Raw genomic sequence first — 20,110 nt, 5'->3', positions numbered from 1 at the left:
GTTCATGAACTTTTCTTTTTTCTTTTTTTTTCTTTTTCTTTCTATGGATTTATATGATTCACTCTCCCTACGAAACAACAGATATATTTTTATCTGATTTTTTTTGAGTTATATATGATTTTTTTTTTCAACTAAGAAACTTAGTGCAAAAATTGAATCTTATTGTATTTTAATACGAGCAATATTTCGGAAGATTTAATCCAGGATCTCATGTGCATGAATAATTACTCTTAACCATTTTAGCTAGAATTCGTTTGAAAGTTGAAGAAACTCAAACTATCAAAGAGTTATTGTCTCCCCTTTTATTATATGACAAAGTAACTTGCAATTGAAATAAGCCATAAATCATAAAGAAGAGGGGAAGTGGGGGTGGGGGAGGGCATTGATTTCAATTCTCCTCTCACACAGCTAACCATTCATCCAAAAAGGGTCAAATGAGCAAGCTATCCGAAGTTATAATAAAACCATGACAAGGAAAGTGCTCGATATTAAGGTCTCCTGGGAAACTCTGAGAAATCTGGACGTCTACGTTGCATATATGCTGTCTTCCCCTCGTTACCTTCCTCAGTGCCATAGAATAAGAGCGTGGCATCTCCAGCAAGTTGCTACATTGGAAATATTGGCCAAGCAGAAGCAGTTAAACCCATGCATATATAAACTACATGTTGTATGATAGATATTAGATAATATAATAGAAGGTACCTGCAGTCCAGCATGACCATCGTCAACTGCATTAAGAGCTGATTTCAGCACTCGAATTGCAGTCGGGCTGTTTCTTAGGATTTCTCTACACCATTTAACCGTTTCTTGCTCCAAACTCTCTAGCTGGATAGTAGTATAAAACAGTGAAAATGCTATCATGTACAGAGTTACAAACTTCGATTGAAAATGAACATTATATTTGCTTTATCTCTTATGAAATAAGGCTAACTTTCCGGGAAGATGCCATGTACATTCAAATTCATAGTACAAAAGACATACACTATCAACAATCAGGTTCCGTCACATTGAGAGTGAACTTACCGGTACAACAGTGTTAACAAGTCCCATTTTCTCAACTTCAACAGCTGTGTAAAACCTTGTCAGAAACCACATTTCCCGTGCTTTTTTAGGCCCAACCTGATTGACCAAAACCATTCATTAAAGGAACTCCGCCGCATATCAAGTTAAAGTAATTTGACACAAGTAATTTCAGAGCAGAAGTCAACTTCAATGCTTACCAAACGGGACATGATGGAACTCCCATAACCAGCGTCGAAGCTTCCAACCTGCCAAATGTACAAGTTGGGGAGGTTTTATATGCTGTTAGCATGCTGCTCTTACCCATTCTCTAGATTGAAGATGAAAGGACTGATGAAAGATTGATGGTGATCAAAAAGCAAGTATGCCAAGTTCAATCAGTTCCTGTAGCACCCTGACCAAAACTTTACTTGTGAAAAACCAGATTTAAGGGACATGATAAAGTGAGTACCTTAGGACCAGTTTGGCCAAAAATAGCATTGTCTGCTGCGATGGTAAGATCACAGACCATGTGCAATATATGCCCTCCCCCAACAGCATAACCTGCCACCTGATAACCCATTTAATACAAACAAGGGTTAATGATGTAGTTCACTAATTTGGGGTGCTGGCAAAGTTTTCGACAACCAGCAATATTTTTGCTTCACAGCTCCCCAACTGTCCAACAACAACAAAGCCCTAAACTTGCAATGTGGGTTGAAAAGGGCATACCATGGCTATTACTGGTTTCGGAAGACGACGAATCTGGACCTAAACATAGCAAATTGAGATGATTTATATAGCGGAAGAACAAATGCTAGTTCACTGCCTAAACTTAAAAGGTCCAAAATATTTCTTTTACCTGCAAATCTAGAACATTAAGACGACCAAAATCTTCATAATCCGCATAACCATCTTTGCCTCTCAAAGCCTGATCACCCCCACTACAGAATGCCTTGGTTCCCTAAATATATCAAAATTACCAACAAAACAAAGTGCAAAATTGACATATGTGCATCAAATTATTAGCTACATACAGCATAATCAAACCCCAAAAAATATTATCTCCTTTTACATCCATAATGCATTTCCTTACTTAAGTTTTGACGTGAAGGAGGTACCTTCCCAGTAAGAATGATGACGCCTATGGAACCATCGTCCCTGGCATCGTTAAACGCGCGAATGAGCTCCTTAACTGTCTGAGGCCGGAACGCATTTCTTCTCTCCGGCCTATTAATCGTAATCTACAAACAAAAAACGCGAGATTTAGTGACATATCAAATCTCATAATCTCCATATCAAACTAATCAGTAATTAGTATTAATTAATCAAAACCAACCTCAGGAGCCTGACCTTTGCTATGGCTTCGCCGACGGCCTTCTCGTAGACAATGTCGGTGAAGGCCTCGGAGGAATCGTCACGAACATTTTCCCAAACAATTTGGTGGGTGGAGACTTCGCCGTGAGTCCGGTGGTAGGTGTCGTTCATGGAAGCATTGGATAGAGAAATTGAGATGCAGTTGGGAGGTGAATGGACAGGTCTGAGATGGTTAGCGATGGAGGCCACTCTCCTAGTCATGGTGGTCATGAGGTTCTTCTCTGAACTTTCAGCCATTGATGGAAAACTGAGAAAAGATCACACTTTGGAATTGGAGCTGTTGTTGAGTAAAGTTCAGGACTTGGAGACTAGGGAGAGGTTGAAGATGAGCCTTTTGGATTGGATAAAGAAGATAAGGCGCGAACACTAGAACGGTGCGTTTTGGATGTTGTTCACTAAACCTGGTAGAGAATGCGGCGTCGTTTTGGTGCTCCACGACCTAAAATTGGAACCAATTGCAATTTGCAAGCAGGGTGTGTGCATTCAGATTTCAGAAATCGGAATCCCGGGAAAAGACGAAAACGGTACGTTTTCAAACTTCATGTGAAAATTTTGTTCGGATCATGAGGTGAAACAAATTGTGAACTTGCATTGATGGGTTTCTGATGCTTCCATTGTGCTAATTATAAAATGAAATGAATCAATAACTTTGTTGCTTTCTTAATTGCTGCTTTGGATTAGATTTCAGTCCCTAATTTGTTAAAGCTTAAATCTTTAGAATGAATTTTCTTTTGGGTTTCTTCTTTCTTAGTTTACAACTATTATGGTGCTTATTGAATTTGCTTGCTTTTTGAGCTGTAGGCAATTGATGCAAGTTCTGTATTTATTATTTTTTGATGAAAATGTCATACATGATTTATATAGAAATTGTTCCAGAACACGCCTTCCTCCTCGTATGTTCTCTTGTAATCACAATGGGAAATAAATGTAAGCCTCTTATAAAGAAGAATTCCTGTAAACTAGGACTGCCAAATTATACACACTATAGAGCAAACAAACTGATGGTGTGAAAGGGGTCAGGAAATCATGCCGACCACACAAAGCGAATGCACCATCATCATCTTATATAAATATATATATACTTAGTACTAAAATGATCTCAACATACATCATGATCTGAATTCACTCGGTTGCTTGATGGCTTGCCAATCTGTAAGCAAGCAATGGGTGGGACAGTTGGGGTTCTTAACTCTCCGAACGTCTGCCAGCAGAAGGGTTCATACATGTGATACTGCTCTTGCACTGGCTTCAGCTCTATGCCATTTAGTGTTACGTCTACACAGGGTAGGCTGTCACTACAGGCAAAGTGTACAGGTTTTACGGTGTATGTCCCTCTTATTCTCTCATAGGTGATCCCCGATAGAGCCACAGCGGAAGTTTGGTTTTTGCATTGGCTTTTGTCACAATAGAATTGGTCAATCACAATAGGAAGTTGAACTTCAGAAACTTGAATGTTTGAGAACAGCACTCCCTGAACAGAGCCTGATCCACCCTGCAGATTTAGAATTGAATCAGGTATATGTAAAATAAAAAGGTAAATTGTCAAGCATTAGTAACTAATTTGAGGTGTTGGAAGAACCAATATTTAGTTCATAAAGAACACAATTCTTTAAGAGTCGACTGACTCATTTTTAGCATTGGGATCTAGCTGGAGGTGCATGGATTACTGAGATTGTAACATTTGATTATTTTATTCTTGGTAGAAATCAAACAGTATCTCCGTTTTCTTCTTTCTCTTAAGACTATTTTGAATTCTGAAAACCTTTATGTAGAAGAGAGTTCTATGTTTGAAATGTGAAAGTCTAAAATGACTCATAATCAGGAGGTTTTAAAACCCCTTTAAATTTTTATTGACTTGTATGTTTAGTTCCTGAATGAGGCATTCAACAAGCCATGAAGGGTTTAAATCTTGGCTCTGCTTAAAAATAGAAGTGTTGTACTTGGCTATGGATGCTATTTTGTCATGGCTCATTTACCATATTCTGGACCAGTCTTATTTCATTACTTGGTAAGTTCCAAAATCATGTAGGAATTGCAGATGGTATCCATACCTGCCATGTCTTGACTCTGACACCATTCATCGTGTTGTGCATGATGATGTCTCGAACGGTGATGTTTGAGACACAGGCTTTGGTGTTATCTCTTCCTAAACTTCCGATGCTGATTCCATGCCCAGGTCCACAATTCACATTGTGTACGTACACATCTGAGCACCCCGTTTGTATGGAAATACAGTCATCGCCTGCACAAATAATTTAGAATGTAAGAGCCTTTAGCTTAGTTATACTTGACGAGTAAACCTGTCTTATGATCATCATTTTTATCCATGTTATACTAATTGACTTTGCCTTCAGATTGGTGCCTATTTCATGTGTTGTCTGCAACGTTTATGTGCAAATTTCAGTTTATAGTTAGGTTTATACGAATGATCAATATTACTGCTCAAAAGTGTGATGTGAAGTGCTCTACTTGAAACATGTGAATTTCTTATCTCTTCTTTGTTGTATGTGGTCCACTATTTAAGCTGAACTCGACAGAAGGGCAGGGGAATTTGGTAGTAGTTCTAACATCTGATGAAGACAAAATATTGATTTGAGGCTCAGGGGTACTACAGAACAAGAGTTGTCAGTGGGGTTTGAAACCTAATCCTACATTGGATAGCGCGCTGATGTTTTAAGGGTGTGAAATGCATCATCATATAATAGGTTGGCTATAATTCTTGGAATGTAGTAGATTGCCTGTTGCCATGTGTCAAACTCCTAGTGGTAAGGGATTGTTGATAGATGCCAACCAATGCATAAGGCTGCAGGCGGGATAAGATTGAACATGAAATTTCTCAAATCATCTACTAGCAAACACCATAATTCTGCAGGTTTTACTTATGTATTTAACGTATCAAGATCTAATTAACAAAGTATTAATAAGAGTCCGATACATTGCACTGCCGAGACTAGATATTATAGAGTAAGGATTGTAGTTACCACAAGCAAGATTGGTGGTGTGGATGAGCACTTGTTTGGAGTTTTGCAGGTGAATTCCATCTGTGTTGGGGCTGTTGCCGGGGGACGAGACGCTCATGTCATGGACCAACACTCCCGCGCAGTTGTCAAACTTGAGGTGGCATTGGGGACTATTCTGAATTGTTATCCCCGTGACTGTCACATTAAAACTTCCATAAAACCTCAGTGCCTGTGAAAAATCCACACAAAAAATACAACAATTATGTTACTGAAGCTGCATGGTCAAGACTCAAAGATCATATCAGCTTCAAGTTTCTGACACCCAAGTGGTCCTTACCGTGGGTTTGATGCTTGGCATTTTCCCACTCAGCTCGCTTCTTATCTGCCGCAGAATTTGAGCCACAGAATGATGATCAGTTTTAAGATGGATGATCAAAGAGATTTAATGCATAAATTAGAATGGACAATCTTAAGTTTAGTTTTAGTACCGGCATTGGCGGGTGTTGTTGGGCTGTGCTGTTTAGTGGCACAATGAGCTTGAAATCATCATCTATAGGGTCTCCATAGGGAGTGTCCTGCCACCAAGATGAGCCTCTTCCATCAATTAAACCCTTCCCTTGAACTGTTATTCCTCTCAGCTTTGTAAATTCAAGCCACTGCAGCAGACCTTTACCCCAGGATTTGGAGTCTGTTGGAGCTATGATTGTGCCATCCAACTGAGAAATTAATAATTCGTCTCATCAGTCTTAACGGAAATGATAATTAGATAAATGCTAACAACAGTCGTCCATACGGGTGGAGTCATTAATCCATTTTTACCTGAAATAGGATGTTTGGTTGGCAGTATGGGCCAGAGAAGGAGATGGGCCCCACAAGGAACTTGTATGCGGCCGGAACAATGATCTGTGATGCCTCAACTTTACAAGCAGCAGCCCACGCAGCTTGGAAAGCCTGCGCGTTCCACCATAGCAAAAATATCTTCGTTACACTATGTAACAATAAGTAACTTTAAAAACATAGAAAATACGATTGTTGTGGTTGTTATTATTATTATTATTTAAATCTTTCTTATTAAAAAGGACGATAGTATATTAAATTCACGCTTAAATTCAGAACTTTTTTTTAAAAAAATAATTATTCTAAACTACTACAACAAAGCAAAACTGTATATAACTATTTTTGGAATCATCTTTCGTGACCCCAACTGCCGTAACGAGAATATAAATTTATTTAGTGGGCCCAAGGGCCCCACCCAGTTTGGCCTGTTCTGTTGTCTCTGCTCTTTAACCTCTTCTGGTGTTATAATTTGTGCTCACCTGTAAGTTTTGTACACCTTACATTTTCTCCTATCACTGCTAAAGTTAAAAACAAAATTAGTCGGTTGTTCAAGAAATGCTCTCCCATTAATTAATGATTAATGAAACCAATAAAAATTAATTAAATTGACCACAATGCTTCTTAACGATAATTTGGGCAAAATGACCATCTAACCCGACGCATGTCGTTTATAGTTATCAACCCAGAACAGTCACGTGCAACTGATCCAAAAGGCATAAAGTTTACCAAAATAACTATTTGTTTCTCTCAATGATTAAGTGGCTGCTTTTTCCATTACTACCTGTCAAGTACCTCACTCACAGAGTCACAGATAGATATCCTTCTACATGTTGGAATTTCTAGTCGTTTTCATGGACATGATGAGCTCAAAAGAGCAACATTTTCAATTAGCCCTTGATCATGATTAATTAGTTCTTAATTAAGAAACAGATAAAAAATTATGATGAGAGACAGAGCACATATGAATTAACAAACCTTTGTGTCGTCGGTACTTCCATCTCCTTTAGCACCAAAATCCAGCACATTGAAAGAGGAGGAGCCTTTATGCGGTGTGCTTGGTGGAGTGTCATCTCTTGGCTTTGGGAGCTGAGGTGGAGATGGTGCCTTGTTATGAGGTGGAGATGGTGCCTTGTTATGAGAGGGAGATGGCGCCTTGTTATGAGATGGAGATGGCGCCTTGTTATGAGATGGGGACTTGGGTTTTGATCCACTGCTACCACCACTATTGTGGTGACTACTGCCGCCGCCGTGACTGCTTTTTCCTTTTTTCTTTGAAACAGAAGAAGCAGAGGCAGCTCTGCTCTGCCTCCAATGCCTGCCTCTTCTGGCCATGCAAGCTTCAAAATTAGATGACCAAACCAGAAGGGCAATTAAAAGCATGAATGTGAGGCTTCTGAAGCTAATCTCCCTCATTTTAGCGTAATGTGGATAGAAATGAGAGAGAGAGAGAGAGAGAGAGAGAGGCAGAGGTGTGTGTTTGTGTGTGTGAGGGCTTGCTTTAGTTTTAGATAGCTAAAAGATGTGGTGGCTGTGTTTATATAGAACTTGAGCAGTATGAGATTACTGTTATGCAGACAGAAAAGACAAACTTAAGCTAGCTAGGGAAAACGCATAATTTTGATAATGCTAGGAATTTATTAATTTCATTCTCATTTCATCCTCTGCTTCTCTTTTATTAATTACCATGTTTTCTTTTTTGTGAATTATAGTTGGTATGAAATTATAGTTGGAATTTGTTTTGCCTCGCAACCAGGGCCCATCTCATGCCACATGCCAATATTGCAGCTGTTTGTTGCAACTCTCTCATTCAATTGCTTATATGCGAACACTTTGTGCTCTGCTAATCTTATTTAATTAGTCCTAATAACCAACTATATGGCAAGCTAAACATACCAATCTCAAATGGATGTTATTTTGTGGAGATTTTCTTTGTAAGGCCTCCAATATGGTTATCTGCAATGTTTTCTTTTTTGACGAAACGATATTCTAAATTATTTTAATGTATAAATAGAAGAATCGAACTCGAATATAAAAGGATAGATAAACTGCATTAGCCAACTGATCTAACCTAAAACTCGAATTTTAACGTTGTTTAAACAACTGCAGTGTCTGCAATGTTTTTATTTTCTAGCTTTGAGCTGCTTAAGCAGTAATAAATTATTTTAAGCTAGCAGGGGGATGTAAAAGCCAAAGGACACACGTGAGTGGGTCTAGGTGGCAAGGCCCGGCACTGATTATAACAGCACTTTATGGTCACATGCAACGTTCACGGGCTACTCTTTCTTTGTACTTTGTCTTCTTGACCCGCAGCCATGGCTGCAAATGAACTTGCTCCAATTTCCTCCCAATTTTTTTCTTTTTTCTTTCATTTAATTATTGCTTATTTGAGCTTGCTTGCTGGCGGAAATAAAGAAATTAAATCTTTCTTTTCTCATAAGAAGATGAGATTTGTCTTATAGTTCTAGGGCTTGAGTTAAAAGTGTTGGATTGGGTGTTTGCACTACTCTTTTGCCATATTTTTACGGTATCTTTATATTATCACTCTTTTCTATGAATATTGTAATTTGTATTTGGGTTTATATAATATTAAACCATGCTAAACTTATGGATACTATTAGTTCTTCTCTCAACTGAACGTTATTACTATGCGGATACTATTGTAGACATTGAGGAAAGCAGAAAGAAGTAGTAGAAAACAGACGTCCGCATATGAAAAAAATCTGTTATTGTATGAGTGACTCCAAAACAAATTATGATGATGTAAAAACTGAAATTAAATGTATTAATCAGGGTTTAAATAAGATAATCTCTAAAAAGAAAACCCCATGCGCACATGGTTTTGCCTTTCCTGCTTATACGGAATTCTGAGGGCATAACAAAAATAGTACAAAGCATCCAAAGGAGAGTACAACAACTGTTAATAATTGAATTTAATTTGTCAAAAAAAAAAAAAAAACATTTGGAAAACATTTCTTTCTTTCAAGTCACATGTCCAATATTTTGCGATTTGCTTTGGCTTTTGGAAGACAGATAATAATAGATTACTTCACATAAAATAGCAAGAAAGAATGGCTTACAGCGTGCGGAAATTTTGGCGTTACTTCTATTTATAAAAACTAATAAATAAACATTGCAGTAACAGCATCGATCATCTTCGATATTTGATCAGATTCTTTGTGCATGATGGAAATCTCTCGAATATTTATTGCCATGTGCAAACAACTAAAACTAGGCCTTCCCCTATTTTCTTCTTCCCTGTTTATTTTTTTAAGTTTTCACTTGATATGTTTCATGTTATATATGTTACGTTACTTTCTTACTATGCTCGTGTCTGTTCGGTCCGTTTTACCCCTATTTAGGCCTCCCAAAATTCTAAAAAAACAGCGGGAATATAGTTGGAATATTTACGGTTAGTTTCCGTTGAATTAAGTTGGATGTGTCTCATATGATTCATCAAATAGAGCTAGGTAGCTAAAGCTTGAAGAAAACATTAGGCCATGAACGTCCCCATCGCTATTGCTTTATATTTCTGTGGCTATGAATCTCAATAAATGCCAGAGCTGCGAAGCTATGACATGCACACCTCAATTTCATCACCCACAACCCAACCCAAGCTGCCCCTTGACCTCCTCCTTCCCGTCCCTTTCCCCTTAGATTTCCAACCCCCAAAAAAAAAAAAAGCTCTCTCTTCTCTCTCATACATTACTTTTCTCAGTATTTATGAATTTTTATCTCTATTTCGCAAATGGAAAATTAAAATTGCTTAGCATATTACAACTCTTCTTAATCTGCAGCATTATAATTTGGGCTGAAAACCGTTAAAATTGGGTATTTGCTGTCAATCCCTGACATATTCTCAAATCTGTTGGTCTGCAGGTCTATGCACCAGTGCATGTTTTTAATTATTTTAGTTATTACACATAAATCCCCAATCATAATCAAACAAAAAGAATACGTAAGGTCAAATGAATCCCCATAAACTCAACAAACTAATTATAATTAATTATATTAAATGTTTCTTACACAATAAGAAACAACAAACGTACACATGATATACATATGTAACGTTTCTTCATTATTTTTTTAATCCCAATTTGGCTGGTTTGTTTATTTTTAATTAATAATTTTTTGGGTGCCAATTATAGCGAATAGAATATGGACACTTGGAGTGAGAGGGGATGGGATTGCTACTGTACGACCTTCTTAGCCGTCTTTTTGTGCTTCAATTAAATTTCATGCTCGTGAACTTTTGAGCCCTCTCGTGATCTCTCTCCATCTCCTCCATGCGTACAAATAGATGATTAGGGTTTCTTCTCTTCCATTATTATTTTGAGACAATGTTTTGGTCACTCGCCAAGGCATCAAACTTTTCATGCAACATCTATTAACTCCGCTAATCATATTAATTTTACTAATCAAGCGATCAAGAAGTCCCATCCAATATAATTAAGTTTGGTTGCATGTAAATTTGGTGATACGTGCACTTTGTATGTATATGGATCTGAAAGCTCTGGTCTCTCGGTTGGACTATACATCGTGTTGTCATGTTCGAAGGAGATTTACACAAGCGAATAGTTTGAATTAAATATTGGGAATAAAAGCAACAACACAAAAGTTAATTTTTACATCCCTGCATCTAATCAAATTACTTTTTCAATCTTTGAATGCAATAATTGTTGCCCTTTGGAACTTTAATACAAATACTTACGAGATGAAAAAGCACTTTTTCCCATCACCTAAAAACATTGTGCCTTGGAAAACTCGGAAGCTTCATGCTATTAATCTATATGTTGCAGTTGGTAGGATACTGCTACCTCCTTATTCGAAAAGAGATACTACTCATTTCTGCAAATTACGATTTGATTTGATACATGTGCAAAAATAATTTATAAAAAATATATATATAATTTTATCAACACATATGTCAAACTGTTTTTAAAAAGAATGTAAGAGTTCTTACCTACGGAATAATAAGAGAAGCATTTTTCATTAATTAATCACAGTGGGGTCTAATTACTTAGTCCCAATGTGGATCTTAAAGATAATTACAAACAAAAATTGACAAAACCTACCATGACCATGTACACATTTCAATAACATCAGTACATATCACCATCCAAATTACATGTCAAATAGGTCCTACAGATGGCAATGACCCGATTGAAATTAGCTTGTAAGCAAAGGGTCACGGATCTTTCTAAAGTTTGGAGCTAGCTAAGCTAAGCTACGCTAATAAGCTAGCTATTATTTAAGATATTATTATTATTCACAAAGCACAAAGCATCAGAGCTAAAGCTTCCCCATTTAGTGTTTCTCATTGTTGTTGCTGCTAAGCTCAGATGCTGACGATAGGGTGATGGCCCTCCTCATGGCATGGGTCGTGACATTGTTGTGCATGTGAATTCTTCAGTTTGAAAAACACCCATTAATTTGCTTATGTCCATGATTTCAACATATTCTTAAAATATTTCACAAAGACAAAAGCGCTTTTGTCCCCACCTCTTTGTTTTGTATGAAGTTAACCTTGAACCGCAGTTTCTAGCTACAATCACGGATCGCTTTGAGCCCCTGACGAAGTTCCCTTGCACCATTTAAATTGTTTCCTTGGGGACAAGATCCTGAGACTTTGCTCTGTTGCTTCTCTTCTCTCCCTCTGACCAAACATATAATGCATGCATGCCAAGCCACACATTTGCTCATAATCAAAGGCACATTAATTATATATACACAATAATGTGAATTTAAACCACACGTTCGAAGCGGATGTGAATTAAACTAGTTAGTCAGGACAGTGAACATGTTCTCTTCACTCAAATTCGAATTTACCTCCCTCAGAAATACTAAATTCACCGTTTCATAACATATAACTGCAAGACGGATAAATTGATCAGAATTGAAAGACCATAATTGGGAATTGGGTTATGATGACGGTGCAAGGTAACTACGCATACATGTGCATCCCTATTGAGCAGTCTGGAATGTATCAGGCATGATGCAAGTACCATCAGTACTACGACCTACTAATTAACCTTCTAGAATATGGCTGTTAAAACATGAAAACTGCAATATAAAATATGGTAAATTTAAAACACACCAGAGAAGAAAAGAAAAAAATGGTCCATGGTAAAATAATTGAATACCGAGTCTGTCTCCTTGATCGACGATGCTCAAGAACGTGATTGTCTGCATTGACATTACTGTGCGGTCAAATCAGCATGGTATAGTTTTGCTGCTTTTCAATGCTTCCAAGGGGTCATTGTTGCATTAATAAATGCGAGTAAAAAATTTAAAAAAAATTCGTGCGTCTATTGTTTCATGATCCATCTGGTACATTCGAGTGGTGCACACACATATATGTTGTAATCAAACAATCAGGATTCAAGATTCAAGGACAAAACAACCCATGCGATATTAAAACTATTCTTATGTATGTTGAGGAAATAGACACATTGCCTTGATCAGCTGAATCTCACTCACATACTTGAATTGTATCTTATGCTTGCCGATTGACTGGCCCTTCGCAACTAAAAAGACTGTGTTTGTATTAGGTCGCCATATCTTGTGATGACTTGGAGATAGATGCCTTTGTTTGATAGGAGATTCACTATTATATCCAATATAAGGACTCAAATTATTAAAAAAATCCTACATAAAATGAGCTCTAGAAGCACACCCACAACCCATTTACAATATAACAAAAACTGTTATCGATTTCTTAAAACAAATTAACCCCAAAACTTCATTAAAAATTAAAAAAAAAAATCCAAAACACTCGATAGGGCATCAAAGTCATTTAATAATCAAAATTAAATTCAATAGGCAAACTGTTATTTTTTGAGTTTTTTTTGTGTGTATTTATAGAAATTAAATAGTATGATATTTATATATATCACTAATGCTAAGAATAGGTATATAACTAAATTCATTACATTCTTTGAAACCATACGCGGTACTTGTATGAGGTTTGTTGCACCCTATCTACCAGGCCTGTCATTATTAGACTGGACCCAATTCAAATTATAGGCTATAGACAAATTTGTCATCTTGGTGGCCCCTTTTCATCCGCATTTGGAATTTTGTTTTTTTGTGTGTGTTTCTGAAGAGAAGTTTGGGTCCAATCTCATCCAAGCTTAAGATGCCTATTTGCCCAACTCTTGTTTGGAGTGGCACCCTTTCTTCTTGTTCTTGCCTTGTTGCTTTTCTTTTTATGATAATTGCAAGAAACAAAAACAGAGAGAAGAAAAAGACAGGACTGATTCATGCTTTTGTATTTTCATCTTCTCCATCTATATCCCAATCGAATTTTTCCTAAAATAATGAGGCGACAGAAAGAACAGTTCAGAATTGCTGGTTTTTCTTCAAGCAATCAGCACACGACATCTATACTCAATCCATCTATAAATTTGCTTGCCAGGACCACTGTGTTAACACTAAATATGTAGGCTGATTAACAAAAATATAATCATTTGTCAATTAGCAAGCAGAAACTTCACCAATCAGTCGGTGATTTATTTTTTATGATGCACAGGTTCTATTTTGCAGAGTGCAGAATGCAGACAAATCAGAGTTTCAGTCAGACTGGATTTTAATATCCCAGTGGTCCCTATTCCAAAAAAAAGATACCCAACAGCGCGTAGTTCATACCATTTTTGAATGGTCATGGACCTTTTTTGTTTTCTTTTTTGGGATGGGGGCTGATTTTTCCTGAAAATTTGTATCGGCCCAGGGTCAAATCACAAAATTTGGACTTCTTCAAAAACTGGACAAGATATAGTAGGAAATCATTCTTTATATAACTATAAGATAATCATTGGTACTTTCTGTTTGGTTATATCTATAACTACATATATGATCACATTGTCCGCAACTTCCCTTAAAATTTGACAAGAGCAACTCAAACCTCCCTCCAACAATCCTTAACATTACTAGAGACCACTCAACAAGCTCATTAACCCTGTTCAGTATACTATCAAACAGTTATTTAATTATGCGCATATAAGGAACCAAATCAGAGTTCAGTGTGCACAATCTCCTCCCTGCTGAGATCTGCAAGCTCAACTTCGGATGCCGGATCGGTGATGACCATAGAGTCTTTGTCATGGGAATTTAGACACTCTGCTGAAGGATGCACAATGCCATACCCGAAGCCCTGGGCAGAGTTGCAATATGTCTCCACCGTGCCGTCCTTCTTCTCCAAGTTGACGTTAGTCAGGACTATGTTGCTGCATGGAACTGTGTCACTGCAGGCGAATTTCATGGCCTTGGCACTCTTTGTAGTCCCGGAAATGTTCCGGTACATGACTTGGTTTATTTCCACAGCTGATGTCTGAAATACCATGAATAAGATAAGCAACTTGCACGGTCACAAGTTAATGAAATTTGACGGTAATAACACATTGCCTGAAATATTTTGGCTATGATTGATCTAGGTGAAGAGTTAATAATTTATGATATGATCAAAATCAAATGACAGAGATTAGAGATGAAGGAAAGAAACTTGAAGCATTACCAGATTTTGACAAGATTTGGGGGAATCACAGTAAAACTGATCTATAATTATGGGGTTTGATACATTTTCCATCCTCACATTTTGAAAACGGACTCCACGAACATAACCAGAACCACCCTATACAAGGACACCCCAAATGGAAAAAGAGAAGAAGAAAAAATAAAAAAAGAAGGAAAATTAGTCAGTCATTATAGGAGACAATGTGTTCGGGTTATATGCGAAAAGACATTGACAATGTAACCATAAGAGAGAGGTGTCAAAAATGAAAAATAAAGAAAAATGTCTCCAATTAATAGCTTAAAAACCTGCCAAGTCTTAATCCTGAGGCCATTGGCAGTCTCCCTGAGGAATGCTGTATCCACGACCACTTTTGTGACTATGGCAGTGGAGTTGTCCTTCCCAAGACTTCCGATGCTAAGTAACATAGGTTTGTACCAACAAAGATAATAAGCATAAAAATTTCAGTTCCATTTACTTAAAGATTAAAGGATGAATGATTATTTTCAGCCTGACATATATCTCTTTGGGAGGTCATGGGGCACAAACTGTATGGTTTGCCTACAACAAAAGTAGATGGTACCTGATTCCATGTCCCGGTCCGCAAAAGATTCTCTTCATCTTAATATTGGAGGTACCATTGACAATTGAAATGCAATCATCCCCTGAAGAAACACAACGCATCAGTACCTTTTGTTGAAATATGAATGCGCTGTGGCTGTGCACCTTTCACTCGGAGGAACTTGGTCATGCATGTGCGAGATTTATTTCAGGTTAATTGTACTCACTTGTTTCCCATCGCTTAATGCTCGGGTTATCTACTCAAAGATTATTTTTTTCTCAACTACTATGTTACAGGATGATATTCATTCCCCATATAACCATTTTGGTTTCATTTTTTATTCCAGTTCCTGCCTTTTGAGCTATGAAAAGTGAGATGAGAAATTATGTTGACGAAAGTTTAAGAACCTGTTCCAATTTTGCAGTCTTGGAGAACCACATTGGTAGAGGAAGTTATATGGATTCCATCAGTGTTGGGGCTGTCTCCTGGAGCCGAGACTTGTACTGCATTAACTCGCACTGAGTCACACTGAGAGATGACAAAGTTCATTTGTTGGCCGTTCTTGATGGTGAGGCCTTTTACCTTTATAGCTGAGCTCTTATCAATAGTCAATGCCTGCAATAAAAACCTCAACTTCAATTCTATCCAGTGATCATGGTCCCATATGATTTGAATGATTTCTTTTTTCAAACTATGGTTGTAAATAAGGGAAAGGTACATACTGTTGGTGCCCCTCTGCAAGGCTGTAGAAAAGGGAAGAGACAGGAAGATAAATTAATGTCAAATTGTTAATGATCATTTCCTGAATTGAAGTACTTGAATACGGTAGAAACTATAAAAATCCAAAAACATACATTTGACTTGTTCTTTTTGCAGGATGAGGCCCACCATTTACTGCCAGAGCCATCAATAACTCCATGCCCTTGGAAAAGGACACCATTCAATTTAGAAAAATCAAGCCATGCTCGTGAGAATTTTGGATCCCAGTTATTAGGCTCATCTGGTGCTACTATAGTTCCATCAATCTGTGAATCAATCGTACCATTTACAAACATGAACATTGTCTTACATTGTAAGGAGTATAAAGAGATGGAATATGAAGAGTTATCATCGATGATGACAAATGAGATGGATTACAAAGAGTTATCTTTGCAAAACAGATCTAAGAAGGGTAGATGTTCGTTTAGACGTGAACATTGTATTACAGATTACCTGGATGACTAGGTTATCTTTGCATGGCCCTTGAAATTTTGTTGCATTTACTAGATACTGGCGTCCCAGGGGTACCAAGAAAACCGATTGTGTTGTAGAGCAGGCAATGTCCCAGGCTTTTTGGAAAGCCTAAAAATAATGGCATTGTAGAAGAATAAATATCAACAATTAACTAGTTCTGGTAAATGATTTTTTCGCGGTTAAAAATTGGCAAGTTCAGACACTAAAGCTGTGAAGCGTCATGTCCTCTTTGCAATAAATTAATAAATGAAGTGCACTTGAATGACAAAAAATGTCCAAATATACAACTGTGTATTCTCACCTGAGTATCATCAGAAACTCCATCTCCAACTGCACCAAAGCTATCCACGTTAACAAGAACCTTGCAACCACGTTCACTTGTCCATGACGGGATGTCGAAAACGTTCACCTCATTGTCTTCCTCAATGTCAAAGCTTTCAAGCTCATTAAGCATTCCAATGTTGGCATATACCATGTTTCCTGCAACTCCATAAACTGCCATCAGCATACCAAGAAAGGAAACCATCAATAATTTATCCATGTTTGTCTTTTCTGTTGTTTTGCAGATTGATTGATTTGTATAATTTCAATGAACAATGGGTTATAATTTATATGTATAGATTAGTTTAAGGGTTTTCTGGCCTACATGGCTTGCCTTGGAAGTAGATGAAGATGTTACATTTTCTACAAGCCCACACTTAAAGCAAGGGAAAATTTGTTCTTTGCTTTACTCTTAAATCAGTGCACAAAAATGCACTAGTAATAGTGTTCATGGATTCAGCCTGTGGCATCTCTTTCAGCAAAAAGGAAAGAAAAACTGAAATCTGCAAAGTGCAATACTTTCAGGGAAATGAGAATTTGATGGATTTGAAATAATAATAACAGTAATGTACAGTTACAACAAAATTAAATGAATTTCTTACTAAGAAGAAAAAAGTAAAAGAAAAGGTCAACGAGTTAGTTATACCAAACACAAGGACACAGATGCATATTTTTTTATTCACTGCATGCACACCAAACGCTTCACCCAGAAAAAAATATAAAAAGAAGTAAAAAACACTACAGTAATAATAATTCTATTGAGGGAGACTACACCTTACAACTTACAAGCAGAGGCCAGCTTCTTGAAATTGTTGCTGAAGAATCTGGGGGTCAATGAAGAATCTGGTCAGGTGGTTCCATCATTTCAAGATCTAAATCGTACGGTGAGTGTTTAGCTCGACCAAACTGTGACCCATCTCCCATTTCACTTTCCGTGCTGTTGCAATTTCCCTCATTTGCATTGCAATGTCAAACTCTCCAATTTCAGAGTAGAAGTTTGAAGCTTGCAACCAAATATCAGGATCTTCAACGTCAAGCTCCAACAAAGTTTTTACTGTTCGCCTTCCCACTAGTTCATTCTTGTGTACCCTACAACTTCGCAGCAATGAGCTCCACATCACACAGTCGCCATTTCCTGGTGCCTGTTGCAGCAACTCTTCAGCTTCATCTAGCAAACCTGCCCGGCCTAAAAGATCAACCATACATGAAAAGTGCTTTCTGTCCGGAGAAATCCCATACAGATTTTTCATTGAATCAAACAGAACTCTTGCTTCTTCCACCAACCCTGAATGGTTGCACCCACTTAACACACCCAAAATTGTCACCTTATCAGGTTTCAGGCCCTTTCTGATCATTGCTTGGAGCAAATGAAGACCTTCACTTCCCATTCCATTTCGGGCATATCCGTGTATTATCGATGTAAAACAAACAGCATTAGGTGAAGGAAGTTCTTCAAAGACCTGGCGAGAAAGCTTGACATGGCCACATCTCGCATATGCATCGATGAGTGAACATGAAACCACGATGTCAGATTCAAAACCTGATTTTATTGCAGAACAGTGTACCAATTTGCAGCTGCCCAAACTTGCCATGGCAGATGCCGATAAAGCTTTCAGGGCCGTAGATAGAGTAACCTCATCAAGACCAATTCCCTCATCAACCATCAAACCAAACATCTCCACCACATCCTCAATAACACCACAGTGCAACAAAGAGGACATTAATGAATTACAACACTCCAAAGTTTTCTCATGAACACTTTCATATATGGACACCGAACTCTCAATCTCGCTGCATTTCCCGTACATATCTATCAGAGCAGATTGAATATGAACATTCCCACCACGATCAAAACCTGATTTCACAACATAAGAGTGCATCTGCTTTCCAAGTTCAATATTCCCAGTCCTACTAGCTAAATTCAAAAACCCAACAAAGGAACGGACTGATGGCCTCTTCTCCCAGCACTGCATCTTAGCAAATAATTCAAGAGCATCAAGCAGTAAACCATTTTCGGTGTAGATACAGACAATTGAATTCCATGAAATCACATCCTCCGTTGGAATAGCTTTAAATGCTTCTGTTGCATCAATCAAACTCCCACAAGAAGAGTATAAATCCACCAGAGCATTGGCAACAAATACATTCGACTCTACCCATCCGTCCTTAACAACATAGCAATGTAGCTGCTTTCCTTCATCTAAGAGCCTCCTATTACTGCATGCGCGAATCAAATAACAATAAGTTAGCCCATTTGGTTCGACACCATCCAATTTCATCCTAGAATACCTACCATATAGCCCATCCACCCTACCCAATTCACAAAACCCACGTAACAACAAATTCCATATGGCTAAGTTTCGGTCAGGCAACTCATCGAACAACTTCAAAGCTACATTATCTAGTCCCATATGCAAATAAAGGTCAACAAGGGAGCTCCCCACATACAAATTCAAGCTGAACCCAAGTGAGACCACCCTGCAATGAGCTTGAATTCCTTCTCTACAAAACCCTGCGTCAACACAAATACCCAAAACAGAAGAAAACGTAGAAGCACTCTCTCTAATTCCTTGTGAAACCATTTCAGTATAGAGGTGAAAAGCCTGTTCTGGAAAACCATATCGGCCGTGCCCAGAAATTAACAAGTTATAGGTAACCACGTCGTATACAAGCATTTCATCGAACCAGTTGAGGGCCGAGTTCAAGTCCCCGGATTTGATCAAGCTGTCTATTTTCCGGTTGTTGAAGTAAACATGGTCTTGAGCACTGGGTTCACAGTACGAGTCAAAATGCAGAGATGAGGTGGATGAGGTTATGGCTACGTTAAAGTTTGGTGCAAACGTCGTTTTGAAACGTACAGAAGATAGCAACCTAGCAATTCGCATTGCCCATGCGCCTTTCCGAAGTGAAATTGACGACATTTGAAAATCTAAATTATGATTCGTATTAATCATTGACCATTTTAATTACCCTCGCTGTCGTGAAAGGAATTTTGACTATATGCAAAGACACTTTTTTTTGGTTTACCCAAAGACACCTTCTTTGACCTAACCAAACTTAGTAACATCCCCAAACAACAAAGCTAAGGGCTTTGCTTTGCTTGCAAATTGCATTTTATCAGCACAATTCCCACCAACTTGTCTTCCAGTCCAAACCAAACTGTAAAGAAAAAGAATCAAAATCATGGAAAATCTGCACGTCATGCTAATACAACTTTCTTATCTTCGATCCACTTGCAGACAATCAATTCATTTTAGAAATTAAAGCCTGACATATGCAAATTGAAAAACACAAGATGTATTTGGAAAAGGAATA

General features: G+C 37.7%; 4 protein-coding genes across 8 annotated transcripts; all 4 read right to left on the bottom strand.

The window, feature by feature from the left end:
- Positions 1–152: 152 nt before the first annotated feature.
- LOC117616781 (1,4-dihydroxy-2-naphthoyl-CoA synthase, peroxisomal) lies at positions 153–2,807 on the bottom strand. Of its 2 annotated transcripts, none has more exons than XM_034346193.1 (9): positions 2,353–2,807; positions 2,121–2,243; positions 1,862–1,963; positions 1,732–1,770; positions 1,472–1,570; positions 1,221–1,268; positions 1,024–1,119; positions 703–825; positions 153–605 (listed from the first exon to the last, which is right to left on the bottom strand). In XM_034346193.1, exons 1-9 carry the CDS (start codon positions 2,611–2,613, stop codon positions 489–491), a joined length of 1,008 nt encoding a protein of 335 aa, XP_034202084.1. In that variant the 5' UTR covers positions 2,614–2,807; the 3' UTR covers positions 153–488. The 2 variants fall into 2 exon arrangements, with proteins under 2 accessions (XP_034202084.1, XP_034202085.1); XM_034346194.1 differs by having other exon boundaries at positions 301–605; positions 1,862–1,954; positions 2,353–2,682.
- A 486-nt stretch (positions 2,808–3,293) lies between these two features.
- Positions 3,294–7,586, bottom strand: LOC117616779 (polygalacturonase At1g48100-like). The gene is made up of 7 exons (XM_034346190.1): positions 7,149–7,586; positions 6,156–6,287; positions 5,825–6,052; positions 5,674–5,718; positions 5,358–5,565; positions 4,428–4,618; positions 3,294–3,868 (listed from the first exon to the last, which is right to left on the bottom strand). Exons 1-7 carry the CDS (start codon positions 7,584–7,586, stop codon positions 3,476–3,478), a joined length of 1,635 nt encoding a protein of 544 aa, XP_034202081.1. The 3' UTR covers positions 3,294–3,475.
- Positions 7,587–13,944: 6,358 nt separating this feature from the next.
- Positions 13,945–17,678, bottom strand: LOC117625637 (probable polygalacturonase At1g80170). 4 transcript variants are annotated; one of them, XM_034357172.1, is made up of 10 exons: positions 17,570–17,678; positions 16,776–16,954; positions 16,454–16,582; positions 16,096–16,266; positions 15,964–15,984; positions 15,649–15,856; positions 15,263–15,344; positions 14,988–15,096; positions 14,683–14,799; positions 13,945–14,499 (listed from the first exon to the last, which is right to left on the bottom strand). In XM_034357172.1, the coding sequence occupies exons 2-10, from the start codon at positions 16,947–16,949 to the stop codon at positions 14,182–14,184; spliced, it is 1,329 nt and encodes a 442-aa protein (XP_034213063.1). In that variant the 5' UTR covers positions 16,950–16,954; positions 17,570–17,678; the 3' UTR covers positions 13,945–14,181. The 4 variants fall into 4 exon arrangements, with proteins under 4 accessions (XP_034213063.1, XP_034213069.1, XP_034213065.1 ...); XM_034357178.1 differs by having other exon boundaries at positions 17,575–17,641; XM_034357174.1 differs by lacking the exon at positions 17,570–17,678 and adding an exon at positions 17,121–17,533 and having other exon boundaries at positions 16,776–16,969.
- LOC117625629 (putative pentatricopeptide repeat-containing protein At3g05240) lies at positions 17,640–20,025 on the bottom strand. Its single transcript, XM_034357161.1, has one exon. The coding sequence runs from the start codon at positions 19,747–19,749 to the stop codon at positions 17,668–17,670; it is 2,082 nt and encodes a 693-aa protein (XP_034213052.1). The 5' UTR covers positions 19,750–20,025; the 3' UTR covers positions 17,640–17,667.
- Positions 20,026–20,110: the final 85 nt, after the last annotated feature.

This window comes from Prunus dulcis, chromosome 1 (genome assembly GCF_902201215.1).
Source record: "Prunus dulcis chromosome 1, ALMONDv2, whole genome shotgun sequence".
Classification (NCBI taxonomy): Eukaryota; Viridiplantae; Streptophyta; class Magnoliopsida; order Rosales; family Rosaceae; genus Prunus; species Prunus dulcis.
The sequence above is the reverse complement of the archived record's forward strand: the minus strand, read 5'-3'. Positions and strand labels throughout refer to the sequence as shown.

Coding starts and splice junctions, on each gene's coding strand:
- LOC117616781 (XM_034346193.1), bottom strand. CDS start 2,613: ATGGCTGAAAGTTCAGAGAAGAACCTCATGACCACCATGACTAGGAGA. Junction 2,244..2,352: donor TCGGCGAAGCCATAGCAAAG/GTCAGGCTCCTG, acceptor TTTTGTTTGTAG/ATTACGATTAATAGGCCGGA. Junction 826..1,023: donor TTGTTAACACTGTTGTACCG/GTAAGTTCACTC, acceptor ACTACTATCCAG/CTAGAGAGTTTGGAGCAAGA.
- LOC117616779 (XM_034346190.1), bottom strand. CDS start 7,586: ATGAGGGAGATTAGCTTCAGAAGCCTCACATTCATGCTTTTAATTGCC. Junction 4,619..5,357: donor CACCACCAATCTTGCTTGTG/GTAACTACAATC, acceptor TTATTTGTGCAG/GCGATGACTGTATTTCCATA. Junction 3,869..4,427: donor TCAGAGTCAAGACATGGCAG/GTATGGATACCA, acceptor CTAAATCTGCAG/GGTGGATCAGGCTCTGTTCA.
- LOC117625637 (XM_034357167.1), bottom strand. CDS start 17,015: ATGGATAAATTATTGATGGTTTCCTTTCTTGGTATGCTGATGGCAGTT. Junction 16,267..16,453: donor AAGATAACCTAGTCATCCAG/GTAATCTGTAAT, acceptor ATTGATTCACAG/ATTGATGGAACTATAGTAGC. Junction 15,345..15,648: donor AGACTGCAAAATTGGAACAG/GTTCTTAAACTT, acceptor GTGTTTCTTCAG/GGGATGATTGCATTTCAATT.
- LOC117625629 (XM_034357161.1), bottom strand. CDS start 19,749: ATGATTAATACGAATCATAATTTAGATTTTCAAATGTCGTCAATTTCA.